Genomic DNA, 21759 nt, shown 5'->3' with positions numbered 1-21759 from the left:
GAAACTTGCAGAACGAGAGCTAACGCGTGAGAAAGAAAGGAGGAGTCAGAGAAGTGTGTGTGTGGGTGGGGGGGGGGCGAGGATGAGTGCGTCACGTTCCACCAGCTGGAGCCTGCCACCCCCGGCTGCGCTTAGGAGAAGCAGAGCTGCCCTGGGTACCGGCAGCCTCACACATCTGCCACGAAACCTCTGGCTTGCTCTGCCGCCCCTCCGGAAATGGAGGAGGTGGAGGCGGCGGCGGCCGCCGTCAGGGTCCCCGGGATCCCAAACAAGGTCAGCTCCCAGCCGCTGACCAGCATCATCCAGCTGCTCTCGCGTTCCCCGTCGGTGGGGCCACGGTTTCCGCCCGGTGTCGCGCCCACATGGAGGCGGCAGCTGGTGAGACCATGTGTGCCCAAGCGCTCTGGCAGTGAGAAAGCGCTGAGGTTACTTGTCGGGGGTGATCGCTCCCGGGGCTGGGTTCCCAGGGGCAGGGAGTGCTGGCGGGGGACGAAGCCCACCCGGAGGCTGAAGGGGTGGAGTCCAGGGTCCAGAGCGGGGTGTCGGGAGGAGGACGCCCTTGGAAAGATAACGGCATGGAGAGTGAGTAGGACGGGCCCAGGGGTCGGGTGAGCACACACAGCGACAGGACGGCCGTGGACAGTGGAGACCAGCGCTCAGGGCCCAGGGCTCAGGTGAGCACACACAGCGACAGGACGGCCGTGGACAGTGGAGACCAGCACTCAGGGGCCCAGGGGACGGGTGAGCACACACAGCGACAGGACGGCCGTGGACAGTGGAGACCAGCGCTCAGGGCCCAGGGGTCGGGTGCGCACACACAGTGACAGGACAGCCGTGGACAGTGGAGACCAGCGCTCAGGCCCCAGGGGTCGGGTGCGCACACACAGTGACAGGACGGCCGTGGACAGTGGAGACCAGCGCTCAGGCCCCAGGGGTCGGGTGAGCACACACAGCGACAGGACGGCCGTGGACAGTGGAGACCAGCACTCAGGGGCCCAGGGGACGGGTGAGCACACACAGTGACAGGACAGCCGTGGACAGTGGAGACCAGCGCTCAGGGCCCAGGGGTCGGTGAGCACAAACAGTGACAGGACAGCCGTGGACAGTGGAGACCAGCGCTCAGGGCCCAGGGGTCGGTGAGCACACAGTGACAGGACGGCCGTGGACAGTGGAGACCAGCGCTCAGGGCCCCAGGGGACGGGTGAGCACACACAGTGACAGGGCGGCCGTGGACAGTGGAAACCAGCGCTCAGGGCCCCAGGGGACGGGTGAGCACACACAGTGACAGGACGGCCGTGGACAGTGGAGACCAGCGCTCAGGCCCCAGGGGTCGGGTGCGCACACACAGTGACAGGACGGCCGTGGACAGTGGAGACCAGCACTCAGGGCCCAGGGGTCGGGTGCGCACACACAGTGACAGGACAGCCGTGGACAGTGGAGACCAGCGCTCAGGGCCCAGGGGTCGGTGAGCACACACAGTGACAGGACGGCCGTGGACAGTGGAGACCAGCGCTCAGGGCCCAGGGGTCGGGTGCGCACACACAGTGACAGGACAGCCGTGGACAGTGGAGACCAGCGCTCAGGGCCCAGGGGTCGGTGAGCACACAGTGACAGGACGGCCGTGGACAGTGGAGACCAGCGCTCAGGGCCCAGGGGTCGGGTGCGCACACACAGTGACAGGACAGCCGTGGACAGTGGAGACCAGCGCTCAGGGCCCAGGGGTTGGTGAGCACACAGTGACAGGACGGCCGTGGACAGTGGAGACCAGCGCTCAGGGCCCCAGGGGACGGGTGAGCACACACAGTGACAGGACGGCCGTGGACAGTGGAGACCAGCGCTCAGGGCCCCAGGGGACGGGTGAGCACACACAGTGACAGGGCGGCCGTGGACAGTGGAAACCAGCGCTCAGGGCCCCAGGGGACGGGTGAGCACACACAGTGACAGGACGGCCGTGGACAGTGGAGACCAGCGCTCAGGGCCCAGGGGACGGGTGAGCACACAGTGACAGGACGGCCGTGGACAGTGGGAACCAGCGCTCAGGGGCCCAGGGGACGGGTGAGCACACACAGTGACAGGACGGCCGTGGACAGTGGAGACCAGCGCTCAGGGCCCAGGGGACGGGTGAGCACACAGTGACAGGACGGCCGTGGACAGTGGGAACCAGCGCTCAGGGGCCCAGGCATCGGGAGGAGCCCCGGACGCGCGAGTCCAGGCGGCTCTCCTCACGCAGAAGTGCGGTTTCCCGCCAGACCTCTGCCATGCTTCCTCCTTAGCCGCGGGTAGACGTCCTCACCCGTCTCAGACCTGAAGACTGCTCTGAAAAACACTCTCCGCCGCCCCTCCACGCCCGCTACCCTCTGGCGACGGATAGCCATCACACTCCACCATAAACAACACTGCAATTGTCTACCACACACGCACGCTCGTCTGTGGTCCTTTTGAGTTATGGTATTATTCATATTTGTCTCCGTAACGCCTGGCACACAGTAGGTGCTAACAGCCGTGCCCGATCAAAGAGTCAAGGAGAAACCGGGAGAAAAGGATATTTTAAAAAGCAAAGAAAAAATTTCCCATACGATGGAGTGGCCCGTGGTTGGACAGAACAGGACCTGGTCAAGGAGCCTGGGACAGGGCTGGATTTGGTGATCACCAAACCATCACCGACACTAGCCAGAGCGGTTTCTGTGAACTGGGAGTGGGGGAAGGGGGTGGGGACGAGTAGAAATCTAATTCTGATGGGTTGGAAGTAGAGAAGCAAGTTAGAAATAGGGAAGGTGAGCAGAGACACTGAGTTCTAGAACCTGGCCTGTGACAGGAAGAAGAAGAAGTTCAGACCCTGTTACTTCCCTTCCGACCGTCCTGTGAGAATCACAGATTTGTCCCGAGGTTTTGGACAAGGAGACGGCGGCTGAGAGAAAGCACAGAAGTCGTCCAAGGCCGGTCTCCGGACAAGTACGGTGCACCCTGCTCATGTCGGTGGTCAGGCCAGTCCTTCAGAGTGACCTCTTTGAGAACAGGAGCTCTGCGGGGATGGGCGTTTCCGCTGCAGGGTTTATTCCCAGCTACATGGTGCCTCAGGCGCCCTGCCAGGAGGTCAGCCGCGTGGGAGTGAGGGCACGGGCTGGTGGCTATGGCCTCGGCACCGCCAGGCTGTAGAAAGAGGTGCACAGGGGGGCAGGAGACCCCTAAAGGCTAGCGTCCGGTCAGCCACGGCCGCAGAGCCCAGGGCCCTCTGCTGACAGCTCCATGCTCTTTGGAATCCTGCATGAGTCCTCCCGGTGGCTGAGCCGAGGGAATGACCACCCTGGACCTCAGGGTCACAGCACAACACGGCGGTCTCTCACTCACAACACCGTCTGCGTCCACCCGTGGTGCCTGGGCAGTCCCGGCCACCCCCTGGTGTCACACCTTCTCCCAGGGGACTTCAGGAAGGAAACGTGGGGTTGTGGATGCGGAGCTGTGGACGCAGGTCTGAACGCCCCCACCCAGAGCCACAAGCACACCTCACTCATTTCGTGAATGAAAACAGGTGGCCTTGTCCCAGGGCTCGCCCCCAAGGAAAGAAGTTCTCTCTCTTCTCCTGGGGATGCCCGTGAGCACCACCACCGCCTAGCACCCCCCCCCCCCCCAGAGCGTGGACAGGGGCTCCTGCAGGCGTGTTCCCGTCTCAGGAGGACTGCACACGGGAGGCCGGCACGGCCCACCGCCCGGGACGCCGGTGGCCAACGCCTCCTGTCCCTTTCCGGTGCTTTCCTTTGGGACCCGCATTAAAGGACATGGGAACCTTTACGTGCTGAACAAGGACCTGCTTGATAACCCTGAAAGACGGCAGACACCAGAGAGCTCAGCTGGACGGGGTGCAGGTAGAGAGATCTGCCCACAGAGGATCTGGAAGGTTCTACCGTTGGAGATGAAATGGGACACACACTGATGAAGAGGGAAGATAACAAGCAGAACGCTTTCAAGACGCACGGGCACATGTCTGCAGAAGGCACCGTCCTGACGAGGTTTGCTGGGCGCAGGGCCAGCGCAGCGGGCAGTGGTGTGCGGACGGCAGGGAGGGCCGCAGGCAGCGTCCTCAGCAGTGCCCGCAGCCTGACCGCAGGGTGCTCTGAGCAGGCGGTGGTCCCCGCTGTCCCTGTGACCACGAAGCACACACTGTTGTCGGCTGTGGATTCAGGGCCGGATAAAACCGCCTTCCGATACCCACGCGGCATCGCAGAGGACACGGACAGGAAATCGGTTGGTTCACTAGATCACCGTGGGCAACCGGACCGTGGCCAGCTTCCTGAGGAGAAGCGGATGGGGGGTGGCTATTCCATCTGGACACCTGAACTGTGGTTAACCGTGACCTCGCGGTGGTCAGCGCTGCTGCAGGTATCTTGGCAGGGTTCTGGTGAAGCTGTTCAATAGCAGTTATCCTTCAAGTAATTTGAAAGCTGGGTTTGTTTGGCTTGAGATATATCTATATCTATACCATCTATATATCTATATCTACCTATATCTATATCTTCCTATACATCTAGATCTATATATCTATATCTGTATCAATATCATCTACATCTAGATATGTATTTGGTAAATAAGATCCCCTTATTAATTTCAAATATCGACATTTATTCTCACAGTATAGATGAGGACAAATTGGCATAGAGCTGAACAGAATTAAGAGTTCCTGTTGACTCTTTATATGCTAGAAATGCCTCTTTTGGCTCCTTTAATTGCCAGAAAATGACTACCTTTTATCTAAGACTCCTTTTATGCCAATGGGCAGATGGGCTTAAACAGAAATATAACAGATACATATATATCTTTCTCCCCCTCAGGGAGAGAATCTCAGGGCATTGCTCAGAATTACAGTGAGCTATTTCGCCTTTCTCTGCAAAATCAGGGTTAGGAACAACACTCACTGGCTTGCAGGAAACATTGCCGCTTCGACAGGAGGGAGGGAGACGGCGGGGAGGCTTCCGGGGGCACAGCTGCGCAGTTACACCCAGTGCCAAACCCGCGCTCCCACCACAGCACAGACGCCCAGCAGAGCCGTCCCTACCGCCGGTTAAGTTCCGACGGTGTTCCTCCACTTTGGCTGCAGCGGTAGCCCCCCCCCCCCACAGTTTAGGACCCAGTGACGGGCCACGCACTCCAGCTTACTCCCCAGACCCCAACGCGGAACCCCTCTGAACTGTTTAGAAGCTTTTTCTGGTGAAAGGGAATGCTTCAAAGGACAAAAATGCTCGCTTTGGCCCAGATCAGATAAAACGAAGCCAGGAAGATCATTCCATCAAGAGAAGGCCAAGAAACAGAACAACTATGACACAAAGGACCAGCCGGAAAACCCACACAGATGGAGGAAGAAATCGACTCATAGAGTGTTCTGTGGACCCATGTATTTCAGATGAGGGCATATCCCACACCCAGATCACTCCTGGCTATCCGTCTATCTCTGTTTGTTAGAATTAATTACAACAGTAACGCCCGGCACGGAAGCCCCCTCCGAACTACATGCTTTACCGACGTGATTTCTAATCCTCACGAAGCGCCTTTGAAAGAGGTGTCCTCGCCTCCATTGGCCATCAGGAACGGGACACTGTGCGGTCCCTGTGGCTGGCCCACGGTCACCCTGAAGTGAGTCACTGACCCCGCATTCAAACCCACACCTGTGCTGTCCTCCACACCCGGTGCCCTCCTCACGGGGGCTTGCGGACGGCTTAGTGGGGTCATCACACATGAATGGGATGATCGGACTGTAAGAGGGGGCTATCGAGTCTTATCCAGCACCTTTTTGCCTCTATGTAGAAATAATCACCATTTATATTCAGGTATCTGCCCAGTCCTTAGAGGGGACTGGGCATTTCCGCGTCCTACGTAAGACCCTACTCAAACCATCCGGTGGTATTGAGCAATGTAGATCGGTCCCCATAATCTCTACACAGGAGGCTCTGATTTGGTAAATTGGGAAGTTTGAACTTCCAGGAACTGGTGCTTTGTGGTGCAGCCATGGGCTGCGAAATGAACTAAAACGGTAAAAAAATCTTCAGGCCCCTGCAACCTGGCTCAGTCTCAGGAGGTGGCCTCTATTGCAGTCACCACGCCAGCCACCGACGGAAACGCCAGGAATCGCCGGGACCTTGTCTGGCAACGTGCTGCACCCACACGGCTCCCGGGGACGAGCTGCAGCGGCTGAAACTAACGTGGACGAGCGCACAGGGCCCAGGGTGATCTGGGAGGAGAAGGACCTTCGTCTCCTGCACTCTCTCCTCTGGGCTCGCTCTGCCCATGGTCATTAGAGCAACGAGGAAGCTGTGGTGGAGGACGGGGGACAGGGGTCCCACCAGAGCCTACTGGCAGGTACCTCACAGTGGATTTCTCATTGTAAGTTTCCATAGAGAGGTTGATAAGATCAAGTTCTTCACAAACATTCAGGTTTACGCTTATCATGCATGTTAGGTCTCAATGCCTTTTTTTTTTTTTTGTGGGAGAGACAGAGAAAGTCAGAGAGAGGGACAGACAGACAGGAAGGAAGAGAGATGAGAAACATCAATTCTTCATTTCAGTTCCTTAGTTGTTCATTGACTGATTTCTGATATGTACCTTGACCAGGGGGCTATAGCAGACTGAGTGACCTCTTGCTCGAGCCAGCGACCTTGGGCTCAAGCTGGTGAGCCTTGCTCAAACCAGATGAGCTCATGTTCAAGCTGGCAACCTCAGGGTCTCAAACCTGGGTCCTCCATATCCCAGTCCAACGCTCTATTCACTGCGCCACCGTCTAGTCAGGCTTAATGCTTTTTTCTAATAGATTTTTTTTTTTTTTTTGGTTTTTTTCCAAAGTTAGAAGCAGGGAGGACTCAGACAGACTCCCGCATGCTCCTGATCTGGATCCACCCAGCATGCCTACTAGGGAGCGATGCTCTGCCCATCCAGGGTTTTGCTCCGTTTCAACCAGAGCCATTCTAGCACCTGAGGAGAGGCCATGGAGCCATCCTCAGAGCCCGGGCCAACTTTGCTCCAATGGAGCCTTGGCTGCAGGAGGGGAAGAGAGAGACAGAGAGGAAGGAGAGGGGGAAGGGTGGAGAAGCAGATGGGCACTTCTCCTGTGTGCCCTGGACAGGAATCAAACCCGGGACATCCACATGCTGGGCTGACGCTCTACCGGCCAGGGCTTATATCTGATAGATTTATAACATCAGGCAGATTTACAACATTGGAAAGGTGAAAACAGCCCAGATGTCATTTTGAATGGATAGTCAGACTGTGGTACATCTGTATAATAGAATATCATGAGCCAGTGAAAAGGAAGTTATTACTGGAACAACCACAATACATTGGGTAATGTCTAGAATACTGTGGCTGAGTGAACGGGGCCAGGCACACACACACACATGCACGCACACGCACGTACACGCACACACACATGCACACACACATGTGCACGCACACGCACACACACATGCACATGCACACACACCCATTCTGTGGAACTCTAATTACACCACACTAAAGAATATGAACAGAGGACTCTACGATGACAGACACTAGGTGACACTTGCTCCAGGGGTGGGTCCGATGACCACTGGGCCAGTGCGGACGGAGCCTCTCACGGTGGCCACGCTCCTTGCATGTCTCCAGGGTCCTGTGGATTTCACGGGTGGCTGCGTTTTCAAACTCGCCACATGCTTCGTTGGAGGCTGGTGCGTTCCTTCTGTACATAAATTACCTCTGAGTTTGGAAATGGAAAAGGTATGAAAAGCGTGGGAGACACAGACCCTGTTAAAGTTGTGGCAGGGGACGGCACACGGCTCTCCTGATGCTGTTACGAGTCCTGTTGTCACGGTCCCCCCTGTGACACCGTTCAGCACACGCCTCTGTTCTCTGCACTGGAACATATTCCAGAAACAAACAAACCAACAAACGGATATCAGACAAACTACCTGTGAAATCCCACACCCGGAGAGCGACCGTTTTACCAAATCGTATCGTGTTTGGCTTTAGAATCACAGGAGGCACTTTATCCGAAGGCACCAGCTTTGGTCGTCAGCATCGGCACACAGCCGTTCCCGGGGCTGCCGCACGAGCTCCGCCACGGCTGTTCTGATTTTATCCGAATGGAAGCGTCTTCAAATGAGCACAACAGCGTACGCTCACTTATTGATATCACCGATACGCACTTCGTCACGCGTAGTTCCTCCTGAAAGTCATTTGGCACGTTTCCTGTTATTCTTGAAAGGGCCTGGCTGGAATTTTAATTAAAAGTTGGCTTTCTTTTTTCCTTTTCCTTTCCTTCTAAAATGAGGACAGCACAGAGAGTCTGTGCCCGTTAGTTCTACAACCTGTAGCGCTGTGCGCGGAGCTGGGCGGCTCGGTGTAAGAACGAGACGTGACCTCTGTCTCCGAGATGCTCGTAATCAGCTCCGGGACGGACACGAAGAGACGGGACCGGAAGGTGAAGGGATGACTGGAAGAACAGGCAGCTGAGGCAGGGCTGTCGCAGAACAGAAGAGGGAGAGAGAGAGACCCCACGTTCCGGGAGGGAGAGGCGGGTCCCCGACGGCCTCACGGAGGGGGTGACACAGCAGACAGAGCTGCGGGAAGGTGAGGGGTGGATGGATACATCTGTTCAGCGGTTCGGCTCCCAGGCTGCTGCTCCTGCCAGGCCCCGGCCTCTGGCACACGGGGCGTGACCTGGGTCAAGAAGCGTCCACCGCTGGTCCTGGAGCCGAGCCAAGGAGGGCTGGAGGCCGCTCGCCTGCCTGCCGCTCGCTGTCCGCTCTGCCTCCTGTCCATCCACCAGACTCGGACACACAAAGGGCCTTCGAGTTCAAAGTTGGTTTTGTTTGTTGTTTTTTTTTTCTTTTCCCGTTCTTCTTCCTTCTGGGGTAACGGGGCCCAGTAATGGCTAGAGGAGCCCAGCGTCTTCCACCACCCTGTTTCCTGACGACATTCATTTCTTCCTTCCTGTACTGATTCAAGCCGCTTTCCCGCCCTGGCTGGGTATCGGCGGGCGTCCACGTTGTTGGAGCACAGGGACATGAAGGCAAGTGAGCCCACCGTCCAGCAGAGGAGACAGACACACAAAAAATAATGCCACCCGCCGCAGCCAAGGCCGAAGAAGGGGGGAAACGTCCACGCGTTTCCACGGCGGCCGGACCATCCACACCCCAGCGGCGGTGTCCAGCGTCCAGCGTCCAGTGTCCAGTGTCCGGCATCCAGCGAGAGGCAGGTGGTGTGTTGTGGAGCTCTGCGCTTGGAACTTATAGAATGCTATTAATCACCAGGGTCACCTCAATACGTATAATTAAAAGGAAAAGGAGGGGAGGAGAAATGAATTGTGGTGTAGAGGTCAGGGACTAACCCAGAGAGAAGGGGACGCCTGAGAGTGTCTCCCCGGTGACCCGCAGAGCCGTCCCAGGGCGAGGGCATGGCCTGGGGACAGGCACGCAGGCGCTGGGCCCGGGCATCTTGGCCCGAGCTGTGTCCCTTTCCTGAGCGCTCGCTCGGGTACGAGCTGCCACCCCACGCGCAGGGGCAGGACCGGGACGTCACTTCCTTCCACACTTTCTGACGGCGAAATTCTCTGCTCCGTCCCCGGGGCGTCCGGTTCCTCCCCTGTGCCTCAGGCCAATAATCTCAACGTCATTCCTCCCTGCCACCCCTAAACGTGGCAAGTGCTCGTGTCCTATTTTCTGATATTGCTCAAACGCCCACCTCGCCGCCAGGTCCGGGGTAAGTCTGCGGGTGAAGGTATGATGGCCATTCTGTTCTCACTCAGGCCTTTCCGACAGCCCTGCGTCTACAACACTGGGCAGCGAGAGCCCCCCCAGAACTCAGAGCTGCCTCTAGGAGAGTGGAACTGGGGCGTGCCTTTTACCTACCCCCCACCCGCACCCCAGCGAGGCGCGCCCTACTGGCCAGGAACCAAACGTGTCCGTCTCCGCAGCAAACATCGCAGCATCCGCCGTTAAGAGGAAGAATGAAAGGTCATCAATAGACTCGCATCGGGGTTCGGGCTCAGGTTTGCAGCATAACGAGTCGATTTTGGCGCCTTCTGGATTGTGGAATTGTTAACGGGGCGGGGGGGGGGGAGATCGTGGGTTTGTGCTATGATGATCTCCACCGAGTGGGTGGCGTTAGAAGCAGACTCAGAGATGAACTGACTCGTCCCAGTTGCCTCGCCGCCGCCAGTAAGGAACAGAAAGCCCCGTGTGAAGCCCACCGTCCTAGCCTGACCCCTGCGACTAGCCAGTGACCTGTAGCCAACAGGAGGTCACTCTCATTGAGGGGCCTGGGTTTGCACCAGGGAGTCCGCGGGGTTTATGTAACCGAGGAGAAAAACGACAGGGCGTGTTGCTACGGAGACTGTTCCTTTCTGACGATACTGTGAACAGTCCGCTCCTGGTCGTCACAGGTGTCCCCTTGCCGGCTGCCTGCACGGAGTCCGGACGTCACGGCGTGGGGCTGCGCTGACTGCTGACTCCTCGGCCTCTGGCTGTCTCCTCTTACGAGTCCCTCCTCTTGGCAAGGCGGGTCCTGGGCCCCTTTGTCAGAGTCTCCACGTTCAAGGGCAGCTTCCCGGGCCCACGGCTGGCCTGCTGCATCAGGACCTCTGCGAGGGAGGCCGGGAGGTTGCATCTCCACAAGCAATCCCCACGGTCGTTAAGCCCCAACCGTTCGACGTCAACCGCAGAGGTGGCTGCTCCTCCCGGGGGCTGGGCGCTCACACTGGCAGGTCCAGAGCTGTGCCCGCACTGCAAGACCAGAGCACACGACCGGGGCCCGACCGCGCGCCCTCCCAAAGCCACCTGACTGAGGACACGGGCTCGGGCAGCTCACCCAGTGAGTGAGTGAGACACACACAGGAAGAGAGCAGGAAATATACTCATTACGGGAAGGACAACATGACCCCTTCGGCCAAATCCTGGTGTCCCTGGCTAAAAGTCACATTTTTTTCTTCTTCTCCATCTTCAAACCCTGCTTGGCGATCAGTTTCTTCCTCATCTCTCCTCTCCTTGACTCTAGCCCGACCTCTGAAGGAAAGACCAGGGAGAGGAGCAATGGGGCTTTCCAAACCAACCTCGGCTCTCTGAAGAGGCCAGCCGCCTCCAGGGGGTCTTCCCATGAGGGGCGGCGTCTCCGCTCATTTCTCCCCCAGCCTGGGGACACTGGAGGGAGCACCAGCCTGTCCTTCCGCTAGTGAGAGTGTAATAGGAGTTGTCTACGTGGGCGCGCGTGCACACACATGCACACACACACACACACACACGCACCTGCAACACGGGAGTGAACGTCAGGAGGCCACGGGCACCTGGGACCCGGGTGCCGGGATTCACGGTGAGGAAGAGGGACCCGCAGGTGATGTTCACCTGCCGTCTCCGTCACGTCAGGCAGCTGCACAGAGAGGCCAGGAGCACAGCTCTATTACCAGACCATCTGCCTGCCCGTGCGCCCTCTCAGTGTTCAGAAATGAATCGCTCATCTGATCACATGGGCAACATCTTTCTTTCTTTCTTTTCTTTTTTTTTTTTTAAACACACGATCACAAGGAAAACATTATAGCTCCTATTTTGGGCTTACCAAAATAAAGTCTGACTCTAGACTCAAGCCATCAGAACTCCAATTTCCACTTCCATCATCGACACACGTGTCTCCATCGTGACCCACCTTTTGTGCAAATATGTGAGTGTGTAAATGAGTGTGCAAGCCCTTTGAAGACAAGTGGCACAGGGCCATTTCAGCTTGCACGGTGACCCTCGGATTCAACACAGTCAGTGCTCTGAGAGGCGGTCGTGACCTATCAAAAAACTACCCCATGAGAAAGAAGTTACAGGAGATATTTGCACTGAGTGAGTGTAAAGTTATTTGTGATTTTTTTTTTTTTTTTTTTTTTTTAGTTATGAATGACCTTAGCCTATTGATGGTCATTGACAAAGGCCAAGAACACTCTCCGGCTAAACACTGTAGACTCGGTTTATGATAATACGATTAGCTGCACTAATAAGGCTTGCTTAGACACCGTCTTGCTAATTACAATATTATAAATATTAATGTCACCCAGACTTTCTGTTTAATGGCCGCTCATGGAGCCATTCATCACGGTATTTTTCCTGGAAGCCACACTGTCAGGTTTTATTTCTTTTTCCCTTTCGGTTTTGCATGACCCTACGTATAATCATATACATTCTTCTTCAGGAAGCCATCGTGTTTTGCTCTTTGCTAGGAAGGGGAGCTGCAATGTTTTCCCTTAAAACTAGTCAGATGGAAGTCAGTTAGACGATGCTCCTCTTACCCTTCCAGTCCCCAGCCCCGCCCTGCACCACCGAGAGCAGCCAGGGCTTCTGTTTCCCATTCTTTTTCATGTGACCTGTTTGAAGCTAAGACTCATTTGAATTATTAAATGCTTCCTTAAAGAATCTTTTTATACTAGCTTCCTTTTTTTTTTTTTTTTTTTTTGAAAGTTAATTATTGATGTAGTGACAAGCTGAAAAGGCTGAGAATTATAATTTCTTCCTCCCCTCATTCAGGGCGCGAGAAATGTCTTCTGACAATGGTTGTCTCTTTAGAATAACACGAAAGGGAACACAAAGGCGAAATGCTGAATGTTGTTTGAGAAAAAGATTTGCCTAAATCACCGTATTGTGCAAAATGTAAACGTAGTGTACGTTTCTCAGGAAACAGCAGCTCGTGGGCAGGTGGGGACGTCACCTTTTGAGCCCGGGGGTTTGAACCCACAGAGCAGACGCCATGATAAAAAGATACTGATCAGATTTTAATTTTAAAAAAACTTCACCCTGTTCTTCAGGGATCCAGCGACTTGATTATCTTGAAACCAGAAAGGGAATGTGATCATTTCCAGAGCTTGTTAAAGAATAAAGAAATCTCCGGGCCTCCCACTGGAAAGAATGCCAGCCATCACCACAGGAAGCAAGACGCCGGAGGCACTTTACACACACACACACACACACACACACACACACACACACACAAAGACACACACACACAGACACACACACACACTCTTTCTCTTTTATGTGACCTCGCATTGTATCGGTTTTATAAAAGCGTTAAGTCGTGGCACCCGGCGTGTAGCTGTGACCCAGCATCTGCCAGTGTGGTTCCTACCGGAGAAACCTTGTCCGAAGGCACAGGGGTCTCTGTGTGTGAGATGCTGGGGGGGGGGGGTACGGGACCTGACAGGGAGGTGACAGGGCACGGTGCCGGGACAACCAGGAGAGGCGCAGGCATGAAGGCACGGGGGTCTCTGTGTGTGAGATGCTGGGGGGGGGACGGGACCTGACCTGACAGGGAGGTGACCGGGCACGGTGCCCGGGACAACCAGGAGCGGCGCAGGCACACGGGGGTCTCTGTGTGTGAGATGCTGGGGGGGGGGACGGGACCTGACAGGGAGGTGACAGGGCACAGTGCCCGGGACAACCAGGAGAGGCGCAGGCATGAAGGCACGGGGGTCTCTGTGTGTGAGATGCTGGGGGGGGGTACGGGACCTGACCTGACAGGGAGGTGACCGGGCACGGTGCCCGGGACAACCAGGAGAGGCACAGGCATGAAGGCACGGGGGTCTCTGTGCGTGAGATGCTGGGGGGGGGACGGGACCTGACAGGGGGGTGACCGGGCACGGTGCCCGGGACAACCAGGAGCGGCGCAGGCACGTACCTTTCCCGTGAGCTCAGCAATCCGAGGAACGGGCTTCCCCTTCTGGTGGCGCACGGTGGCCGGGCTCTGCCCGTCCCAGTCCTGGAGCTCTTCGATGCCTTTCAGGTACAGCAGGGCCCGGAGGCCAGTGCAGTAATCTTCGATCACCGTGAAGTCCTGGTTCTGAACAGCGCTGCACACCTAGGAGGGACGGCAAACGGCCAGAGGTCAAACCACGGGCTCATTTCCCACTTTTTACTTCTTCGACACAGTTCACCTTCCGTGCCACCCACTGCTCTGGGCTGGGCCGATGGGTCACCCCCTGCAGGGCGGGGGTGGATGGGGGGCGAGGGGCTGCCAGGGGCACGAGGAGACTCCCCGGGACAAGGCTCGCAGGCGAGGGGCTGCCAGGGGCACGAGGAGACTCCCCGGGACAAGGCTCGTGGGCGAGGGGCTTCCAGGGGCACGAGGAGACTTCCCCGGGACAAGGCTCGTGGGCGAGGGGCTGCCAGGGGCACGAGGAGACTTCCCCGGGACAAGGCTCGTGGGCGAGGGGCTGCCAGGGGCACGAGGAGACTTCCCTGGGACAAGGCTCCTGGGCGAGGGGCTGCCAGGGGCACGAGGAGACTTCCCCGGGACAAGGCTCGTGGGTGAGGGGCTGCCAGGGGCACGAGGAGACTTCCCCGGGACAAGGCTCGTGGGCAAGGGGCTGCCAGGGGCACGAGGAGACCCCCCGGGACAAGGCTCGCGGTCGGACACCAGCGTGGTGATGGTCTCCCAGGTGGGTACATATTTCAAAACTCGACCACTGCTCGCTTGAGCTGTGTATGTGTAGTTGACGGAATGTCAGGCGCACCTCGGGAAGGCTGCTAAAAATTAGGTCCAATCAGCTGATTTTCCAAGGAGTCCAATTTGGCACAAGAGAAGAAAAGGGGGTTGAAATGTGCGGCCAAGTGGTTAGACAATCAGGTCCTCTACTGAGTGGTCCCCTGCTGCCACTTCAAGCGCCCACCTGGCCCCACACACATTCATCAGGATACTATTGACTGTGTTCCCTGGGCTGTAATCTGCATCTCCGCGGCTGTGCTGTAAGGACCAATTTGCACTGCTTCCTCCCTTCACCTCTTCCACCCCCCTCAGCCCTCCCCTCGGGAAACCCTCAGCCTGTTCTCTGTGTCTATGAGTCTGTTTCTAGTTTGTTTCTTCACTTGCTTCGTTAGTTAAGGGTTTCTTGCACTCACACACCTTTGGTTGATAATTCCTGCGTCATTCTTTGATTGACAGTTCACTCCCCAGGGAGACTGAAACTTGGGGGGGGGGGGAGAACCGGCATTTTATCTGGGTCACTGTATTATCCTCACTGGTGAGCATAGGATTTGTCACTTCCCTTGGCTCTTAATCAACAGGCGTTGAAGGAACACATCATTCAAAAGAGATAATTTAATGAGTAACTATGTCAGGAAATAGAGATTAAAAAAATAATTCTAGAGGTAAGAAAGACTGAATCTTTTCATCGGGATCCTTCTAATAAAAATGTACTGGGGAGTCTGTGTTAGAATTTGAGTTACAGCTTGAGTTTGCTAAATTTAGCTAAACTATTTGTGGGTTGGCTATTCCCAAGAACGCCCCTCCAACACTGACAACCCCCCGCCCCGTGGACTCCACAGACTCATTCACAGGGACCCCACAGGGACCCCTTCCCCCTGACGGCCCCCACGTCGCTTCAAATTCAAAATTTACAACACAGAATTCGATACCCCTCCTCATCTACATTCCAGATCAACCCAAAGAGGCAACCGTCCAAACAAAACTAAGTGAAGCAGAACTTGCTCCTATCGCACGTGCAAGGAGTTGAGTTCTTGGCGTATACAGCCTGGTGGCTGGCTACAGCCTCCAGCAGAGAGAAATCTTGTCATAGGTGAACGAAAATGAGGAAATCACCTGAAAATAGGAGACGAAAGGCCCTGGCCGGTTTGCTCAGTGGTAGAGCGTCGGCCTGGCGTGCGGAAGTCCCGGGTTCGATTCCCGGCCAGGGCACACAGGAGAAGCGCCCATCTGCTTCTCCACCCCTCCCCCTCTCCTTCCTCTCTGTCTCTCTCTTCCCCTCCCACAGCCGAGGCTCCATTGGAGCAAAGTTGGCCCGGGCGCTGAGGATGGCTCCTTGGCCTCTGCCCCAGGTGCTAGAATGGCTCTGGTTGTGACAGAGCGATGCCCCGGATGGGCAGAGCATCGCCCCCTGGTAGGCGTGCCGGTGGATCCCGGTTGGGCACATGCGGGAGTCTGTCTGACTGCCTCCCCGCTTCCAACTTCAGAAAAATACCAAAAAAAAAAAAAAAAAAACGAGACAAAAATAGACTCTCTCTCAAGGTCTCATAAAGCCTACTGGGTCTTTAATTAACTGATACATTTTGTTATAATCAGGGAGCTTAGCATATTACCTCGTACCTGGTTGCTGACAGGGAACCCATCGAACACACACTGTGGGGTCCCAACATGGAGAACAGGAAGGTAGAGAGAGAGAGAGAGAGAGAGAGAAAGAGGTGTCAGAAAAATCATATGCCTAGTTCTCAGCAAAAACCGGCAGTGACTCTGTGACGTGTGTGTGTGTGTGTGTGTGTGTGTGTGTGTGTGTGTATAAGAAGGCCGAGTGAGGCATTCTGGGAACGCAAGCCCTTGAAAGGAAGACTATGGAAGACGGCTGTGAAGGTCCCTGAGCTGAAAGGCTCCAAGGCCGTATCTAGGAAGGTGTCACGGGCTCCGTGAAGAGCACACCAGCAGAGCTGGGGGGTGACCGTAGCGGAGCGGTCAGGAGGACCCTGGCCACACAGGCACTCCCAGGGTGGGCGCCCCGCAGGGTCACAGAGGCCAGTGGGTGGCGGAGGAGTGGGCGGGGTCAGGGAGGTGGGGCGGGGTCAGGGAAGTGGGCGGGGTCAGGGAAGTGGGGCGGGGTCAGGCGGCCCTCACAGGGACTCTGGCTCCACCCACAGAGGAGACACGGAGGCGGGGGCAGGAGGAGGGCTTCATGCCCCCTGGAAGGGTGGAAACCCCGAGGTTTCAGGGCCAGGCGGCCCTCTGACATTTCAGAACAGGACTGAAGGACTGTGGCGCATTACGTTCCCATGGAGACTGGCCGAAGGATGGTGTGATACAAAGAAGTCGACGCTTCACACGACGTGAGCCCTTGTCACGGGGCAGGCGCGCTCTTAAACCTTTTTAAGTGCACTAATAACGCATTTAGTTCTCAAATAACCCAACAGGCAGGTTTAATTTTTAGCCCCATTTTATGGACAAGGAAGCTGAGCCGTAGAGAATTTAAGTGACCTGCCCCCAGCCACCTCGGACAAGGAAGCTGAGCCGTAGAGAATTTAAGTGCCTGGCCCCCAGCCACCTCGGACAAGGAAGCTGAGCCGTAGAGAATTTAAGTGCCTGGCCCCCAGCCACCTCGGACAAGGAAGCTGAGCCGTAGAGAATTTAAGTGCCTGGCCCCCAGCCACCTGGTTAGAAAGCGGTGTAGTCAGCACCAGGACCCCTCGGACACGGACAGAGAAAAACCTTTTTCAGTGTAATTACAATAATCTCTTCCTTCAACCATTCCATAAACCCCATACATATGTGGTTGGTTTTCTGTTTAAAAATGATCAAATTATCATCCAATAGATTAGAACTACTGTTTTCCAAAGTCCGTACCGGGAGATGAAAATGGTCAATGTCCTCCAATTTCACTTACCTTCCTACTTGGAGCGAATGAACAGAAAAAGGGGGAAGAAAATCCACCAAATGGAAGAGCAGAAACAAAAACCCCTTCATTCCCTATTTTGAAGGGCTCCATGTGACTCTGATGACGGAAGAACATCGACTAACCGCTCACTACCGACAGGACTCGTTTCCTGGAAGCCCGTTTATGTTACATTTTAAAAACCTGCTTCTTAGAGGCAACAGTTTGAGCTTGAAGCAGGCCTGGTGTCACTTTCTTAGAGTTGACCCCCCCCCCCCCAAGAACAATTATAAAGAACACCATTAAAATTTCCTCCACGGGACTCTTTTTTGAAACTGTAAAAGTCAACGCCTGCTTCCCGTGGGTCCTCTGTGCTTGCTGTGAGGTTCTATCTTTTGGAGGCTACGTGGTGGGCACACTCGTACTATCATGTAAACAGCTTCCCACAACACCGAGACCTCAGAGCTTGGAAACCACATCGTGTCCTGTCCTTTAAGGGATGTTTACGACCGCTGTAAAATCCTGCTTTTACAAGGTCCTTTGCGACGTATAAATAGTAAAGCTTAATTTCTGTCACGCCTGATTTTTTTTTTCCAGTGAGAAGATACAAAAGCCACCAATCCTCCTAATGCACAAATATGACATCGTTTGTCCAGGGCGGACTCAGCCAAGTGCCACTGAAGTGAGGGGACAGTCCACGTGGGGCATCCTGAGTTGAAGAACACGGTGGGGCCCACAGCTGTTCTTGCTGCACGGTGTTCCCGTCCCACATAACGGGGAGTCACACTGAGCGTGCGGAGGGGCCACCACCGGAAGAGGGGGAGAAGCCACCAGACGGGACTGAGCGTGGCTGGGACGACGTGTCATGTTGGAAACCCTGGAAGCCACCCTCACACAGGGGGGTCCCCCGAGGGGGACCGCTTCAGGTGTGCTTAATCATCGGACAAATGTCACACTGTTTCTCTCCCTTCCTTAAGCGAGTAATTTAATTTTTTACTTTCCGATAAGGTTCCATATTAATTTTCCTGATGGACTTTCTGGTATGAAGAACTTTGCACACTGATATCTCCTTTTAAAACGTTCATCTCCACATCAATGATCCGCGGAGCTTACTGAAAGGCAGGATCTGACTGGGCGGGCTGGGAGGGCGGCCCAGGGCCCTGCCCTTGTGAGGAGCGCCCAGGTGGACCCTGTGGGCTTAGAGGGCGGCCCACGGCCCTGCCCTTGTGAGGAGCGCCCAGGTGGACCCTGCGGGCTTAGAGGGCGGCCCACGGCCCTGCCCTTGTGAGGAGCGCCCAGGTGGACCCTGCGGGCTTAGAGGGCGGCCCACGGCCCTGCCCTTGTGAGGAGCACCCAGGTGGACCCTGCGGGCTTAGAGGGCGGCCCACGGCCCTGCCCTTGTGAGGAGCGCCCAGGGGGACCCTGCGGGCTTAGAGGGCGGCCCACGGCCCTGCCCTTGTGAGGAGCACCCAGGTGGACCCTGTGGGCTTAGAGGGCAGCCCACGGCCCTGCCCTTGTGAGGAGCGCCCAGGGGGACCCTGCGGGCTTAGAGGGCGGCCCACGGCCCTGCCCTTGTGAGGAGCACCCAGGGGGACCCTGTGGGCTTAGAGGGCGGCCCACGGCCCTGCCCTTGTGAGGAGCGCCCAGGGGGACCCTGCGGGCTTAGAGGGCGGCCCACGGCCCTGCCCTTGTGAGGAGCGCCCAGGGGGACCCTGCGGGCTTAGAGGGCGGCCCACGGCCCTGCCCTTGTGAGGAGCGCCCAGGGGGACCCTGTGGGTTTAGAGGGCAGCCCACGGCCCTGCCCTTGTGAGGAGCGCCCAGGGGGACCCTGTGGGCTTAGAGGGCAGCCCACGGCCCTGCCCTTGTGAGGAGCGCCCAGGGGGACCCTGTGGGCTTAGAGGGCGGCCCACGACCCTGCCCTTGTGAGGAGCGCCCAGGGGGACCCTGTGGGCTTAGAGGGCGGCCCACGGCCCTGCCCTTGTGAGGAGCGCCCAGGGGGACCCTGTGGGCTTAGAGGGCAGCCCACGGCCCTGCCCTTGTGAGGAGCGCCCAGGGGGACCCTGCGGGCTTAGAGGGCGGCCCACGGCCCTGCCCTTGTGAGGAGCGCCCAGGGGGACCCTGCGGGCTTAGAGGGCGGCCCACGGCCCTGCCCTTGTGAGGAGCGCCCAGGGGGACCCTGCGGGCTTAGAGGGTGGCCCACGGCCCTGCCCTTGTGAGGAGCGCCCAGGGGGGCCCTGTGGGCTGGGAGGGCGGCCCACGGCCCTGCCCTTGTGAGGAGCGCCCAGGTGGACCCTGTGGGTTTAGAGGGCGGCCCACGGCCCTGCCCTTGTGAGGAGCGCCCAGGTGGACCCTGTGGGTTTAGAGGGCGGCCCACGGCCCTGCCCTTGTGAGGAGCACCCAGGTGGACCCTGTGGGCTTAGAGGGCGGCCCACGGCCCTGCCCTTGTGAGGAGCGCCCAGGTGGACCCTGTGGGTTTAGAGGGCAGCCCACGGCCCTGGCCTTGTGAGGAGCGCCCAGGTGGTCCCGGAGAGATGTCTACGGATACATTTCTTCCTGCTCCACCTGCTAGATCCCTCAAGCGACAGCCCTTGAGGGAAGCACTGCTTATGATAAGAAGTCACGTCTGGAGAAACAAGAGCCAATTTTCTGATTAAACAGTAATGAGACCCACAATGCATCTTAGGGGGTGAGCACACCACGGGGAACAGAGCTCTGTCCGGGGGACCTCGGTCTCAGAACAGGGACTTGCTCAGCAAGGCGCCCTGTTAACTGCCTCTCCTCCTTAACTCTCTCTCTAAGGCAAATCTGGCTGTTAAGACTCCAAACACGGCGCTGCGATTCCTAGATGGGTGCATTTCATATGACATCCCTTAATTGTTTGTTTAACAGCTCTGATTAGGATTCTTAATAGCTGTTAACATGTTTGCTTAGTATAATTTGTAAGTTCTTTACGGTGACGGCTGGCTTATGTTCCGTCACAACGGGGGACCAGGTACCATTATAAGGATCATTGCCGTCATGAATGATTTCCACGGCGTGAGTGTCCCTAGAGCGAGCTGCCTGAGGTAGGCGCCCGGGGATCTCGGCGGAACCAGCCCCGTGCAGGGGCCGAGCAAGGGGCAGTGCGACGTGAGCTGTGTCACCGTGCCCTGGAGTCTCACTCGAGGTGCTGACCTGCGGCACCGAAGGCTATCTGTGCAAAGGCGACCATACACATTGTACCCAGGAGGGGAAGGGTCGTGGGGTGCTGCTGTTCCTTTCACATGATTTCTCGTGAAATGAGATGAACCACATTAATAGTAAATTTCCTACTTGTGGTGATTTTCATTATAAAGCTATCCTTTACATACCTTATTTTCTTCAACACTCAGAATACACCTATGAGTTAGGCAGGAGAGAGGATGATTTTCTCACTTTGCAAATGGAAAGAAGCTGAACGTGAAGAACTATTTCTTATTATAGACCAACCCAGTGGTTTTCACACCATATAATGTAGTCTGGCATAGAGGCTAGGAGCAGGCATATTGAAGTCAGGCAGAGCTGGCTTTAAACTACCTCTTAGCTGGGTATGGACCTGTGAGCAATTTTCTTCCCTTAAAAATGGGACTGGATACTTAGTACCTAGGAAACAAAAAGGCAACATATCTAAGTGCTTAAAATAGTAGTGAGTACTTGGTAAGCTAGATAGGCACCAAAGATACAATTTCATAATAGAGTAAAATCAGAGCATGAATTAGGCAGGATGTAACTGTTAACATTGAATTCTTTTTTCTTTTGCCTAATGCAGGATCTTATTTTTATTTGCATGAAGCAATGATCTCAAGAAAATTCTGGTCTTCCTTGTCAGAAGCATGTCGAAGACCCAGCTGGTCATTTAGTCGCCATGTGACGGAGGCGAGTGTCTGAGCCCCCCGAGTTTCTGTCTCCCACCTCTGGACTGGATAAAAGTGAATGACACGTCTGACTTACGGTTGTGAGGATTAAATCACATCCCGTGGGCGGAAGTGCTGTGGGAAGTCCACAGCTCAGAGAGGCAGAATGGAATCAAACCTCACCCTTATTATCAGAGCATCTAGAATTTAAAGTGCCCACGGGAGGTCACAACGGGAAGCGTCACCTATAAAGGAAAAGCCAGCTTCCTTGCGGGATAATAGACGGTTGACCGGGAAGCTAACAGATGAAATCCAAACTGGATTCAGAATACTCATCCCGGGTAAACAGCTGGGCAAAGAAGAGTTCTGCGAAGCAGGCACAACGCGTGTGAGGGGCGGGACGTGTCGATATCAGCTCTCAAGTGATATTTCAAAACGTGACATGGTTTCTGAAGCGGGACCTGGAACTGTTCAGACAACTCCGACGAACCCGCAGTCACCATCAGACCTCTTCCCTTCCTGGCTCCTCGG

General features: G+C 56.1%; 1 protein-coding gene across 1 annotated transcript in view; it reads right to left on the bottom strand.

Annotated features, from left to right (window-relative positions):
* Window positions 1–21759, bottom strand: part of DPYD (dihydropyrimidine dehydrogenase) — a 673084-nt gene that overhangs the window by 79956 nt on the left and 571369 nt on the right. The window contains exon 20 of the mRNA XM_066352595.1: window positions 13663–13842. Within this exon, the coding sequence (XP_066208692.1) occupies window positions 13663–13842 (180 nt within the window). The remainder of the gene's footprint in view (window positions 1–13662; window positions 13843–21759) is intronic.

The sequence above is a fragment of the Saccopteryx leptura genome, chromosome 11 (genome assembly GCF_036850995.1).
Source record: "Saccopteryx leptura isolate mSacLep1 chromosome 11, mSacLep1_pri_phased_curated, whole genome shotgun sequence".
Classification (NCBI taxonomy): Eukaryota; Metazoa; Chordata; class Mammalia; order Chiroptera; family Emballonuridae; genus Saccopteryx; species Saccopteryx leptura.
This window is presented reverse-complemented; position numbering and strand designations above follow the sequence as displayed.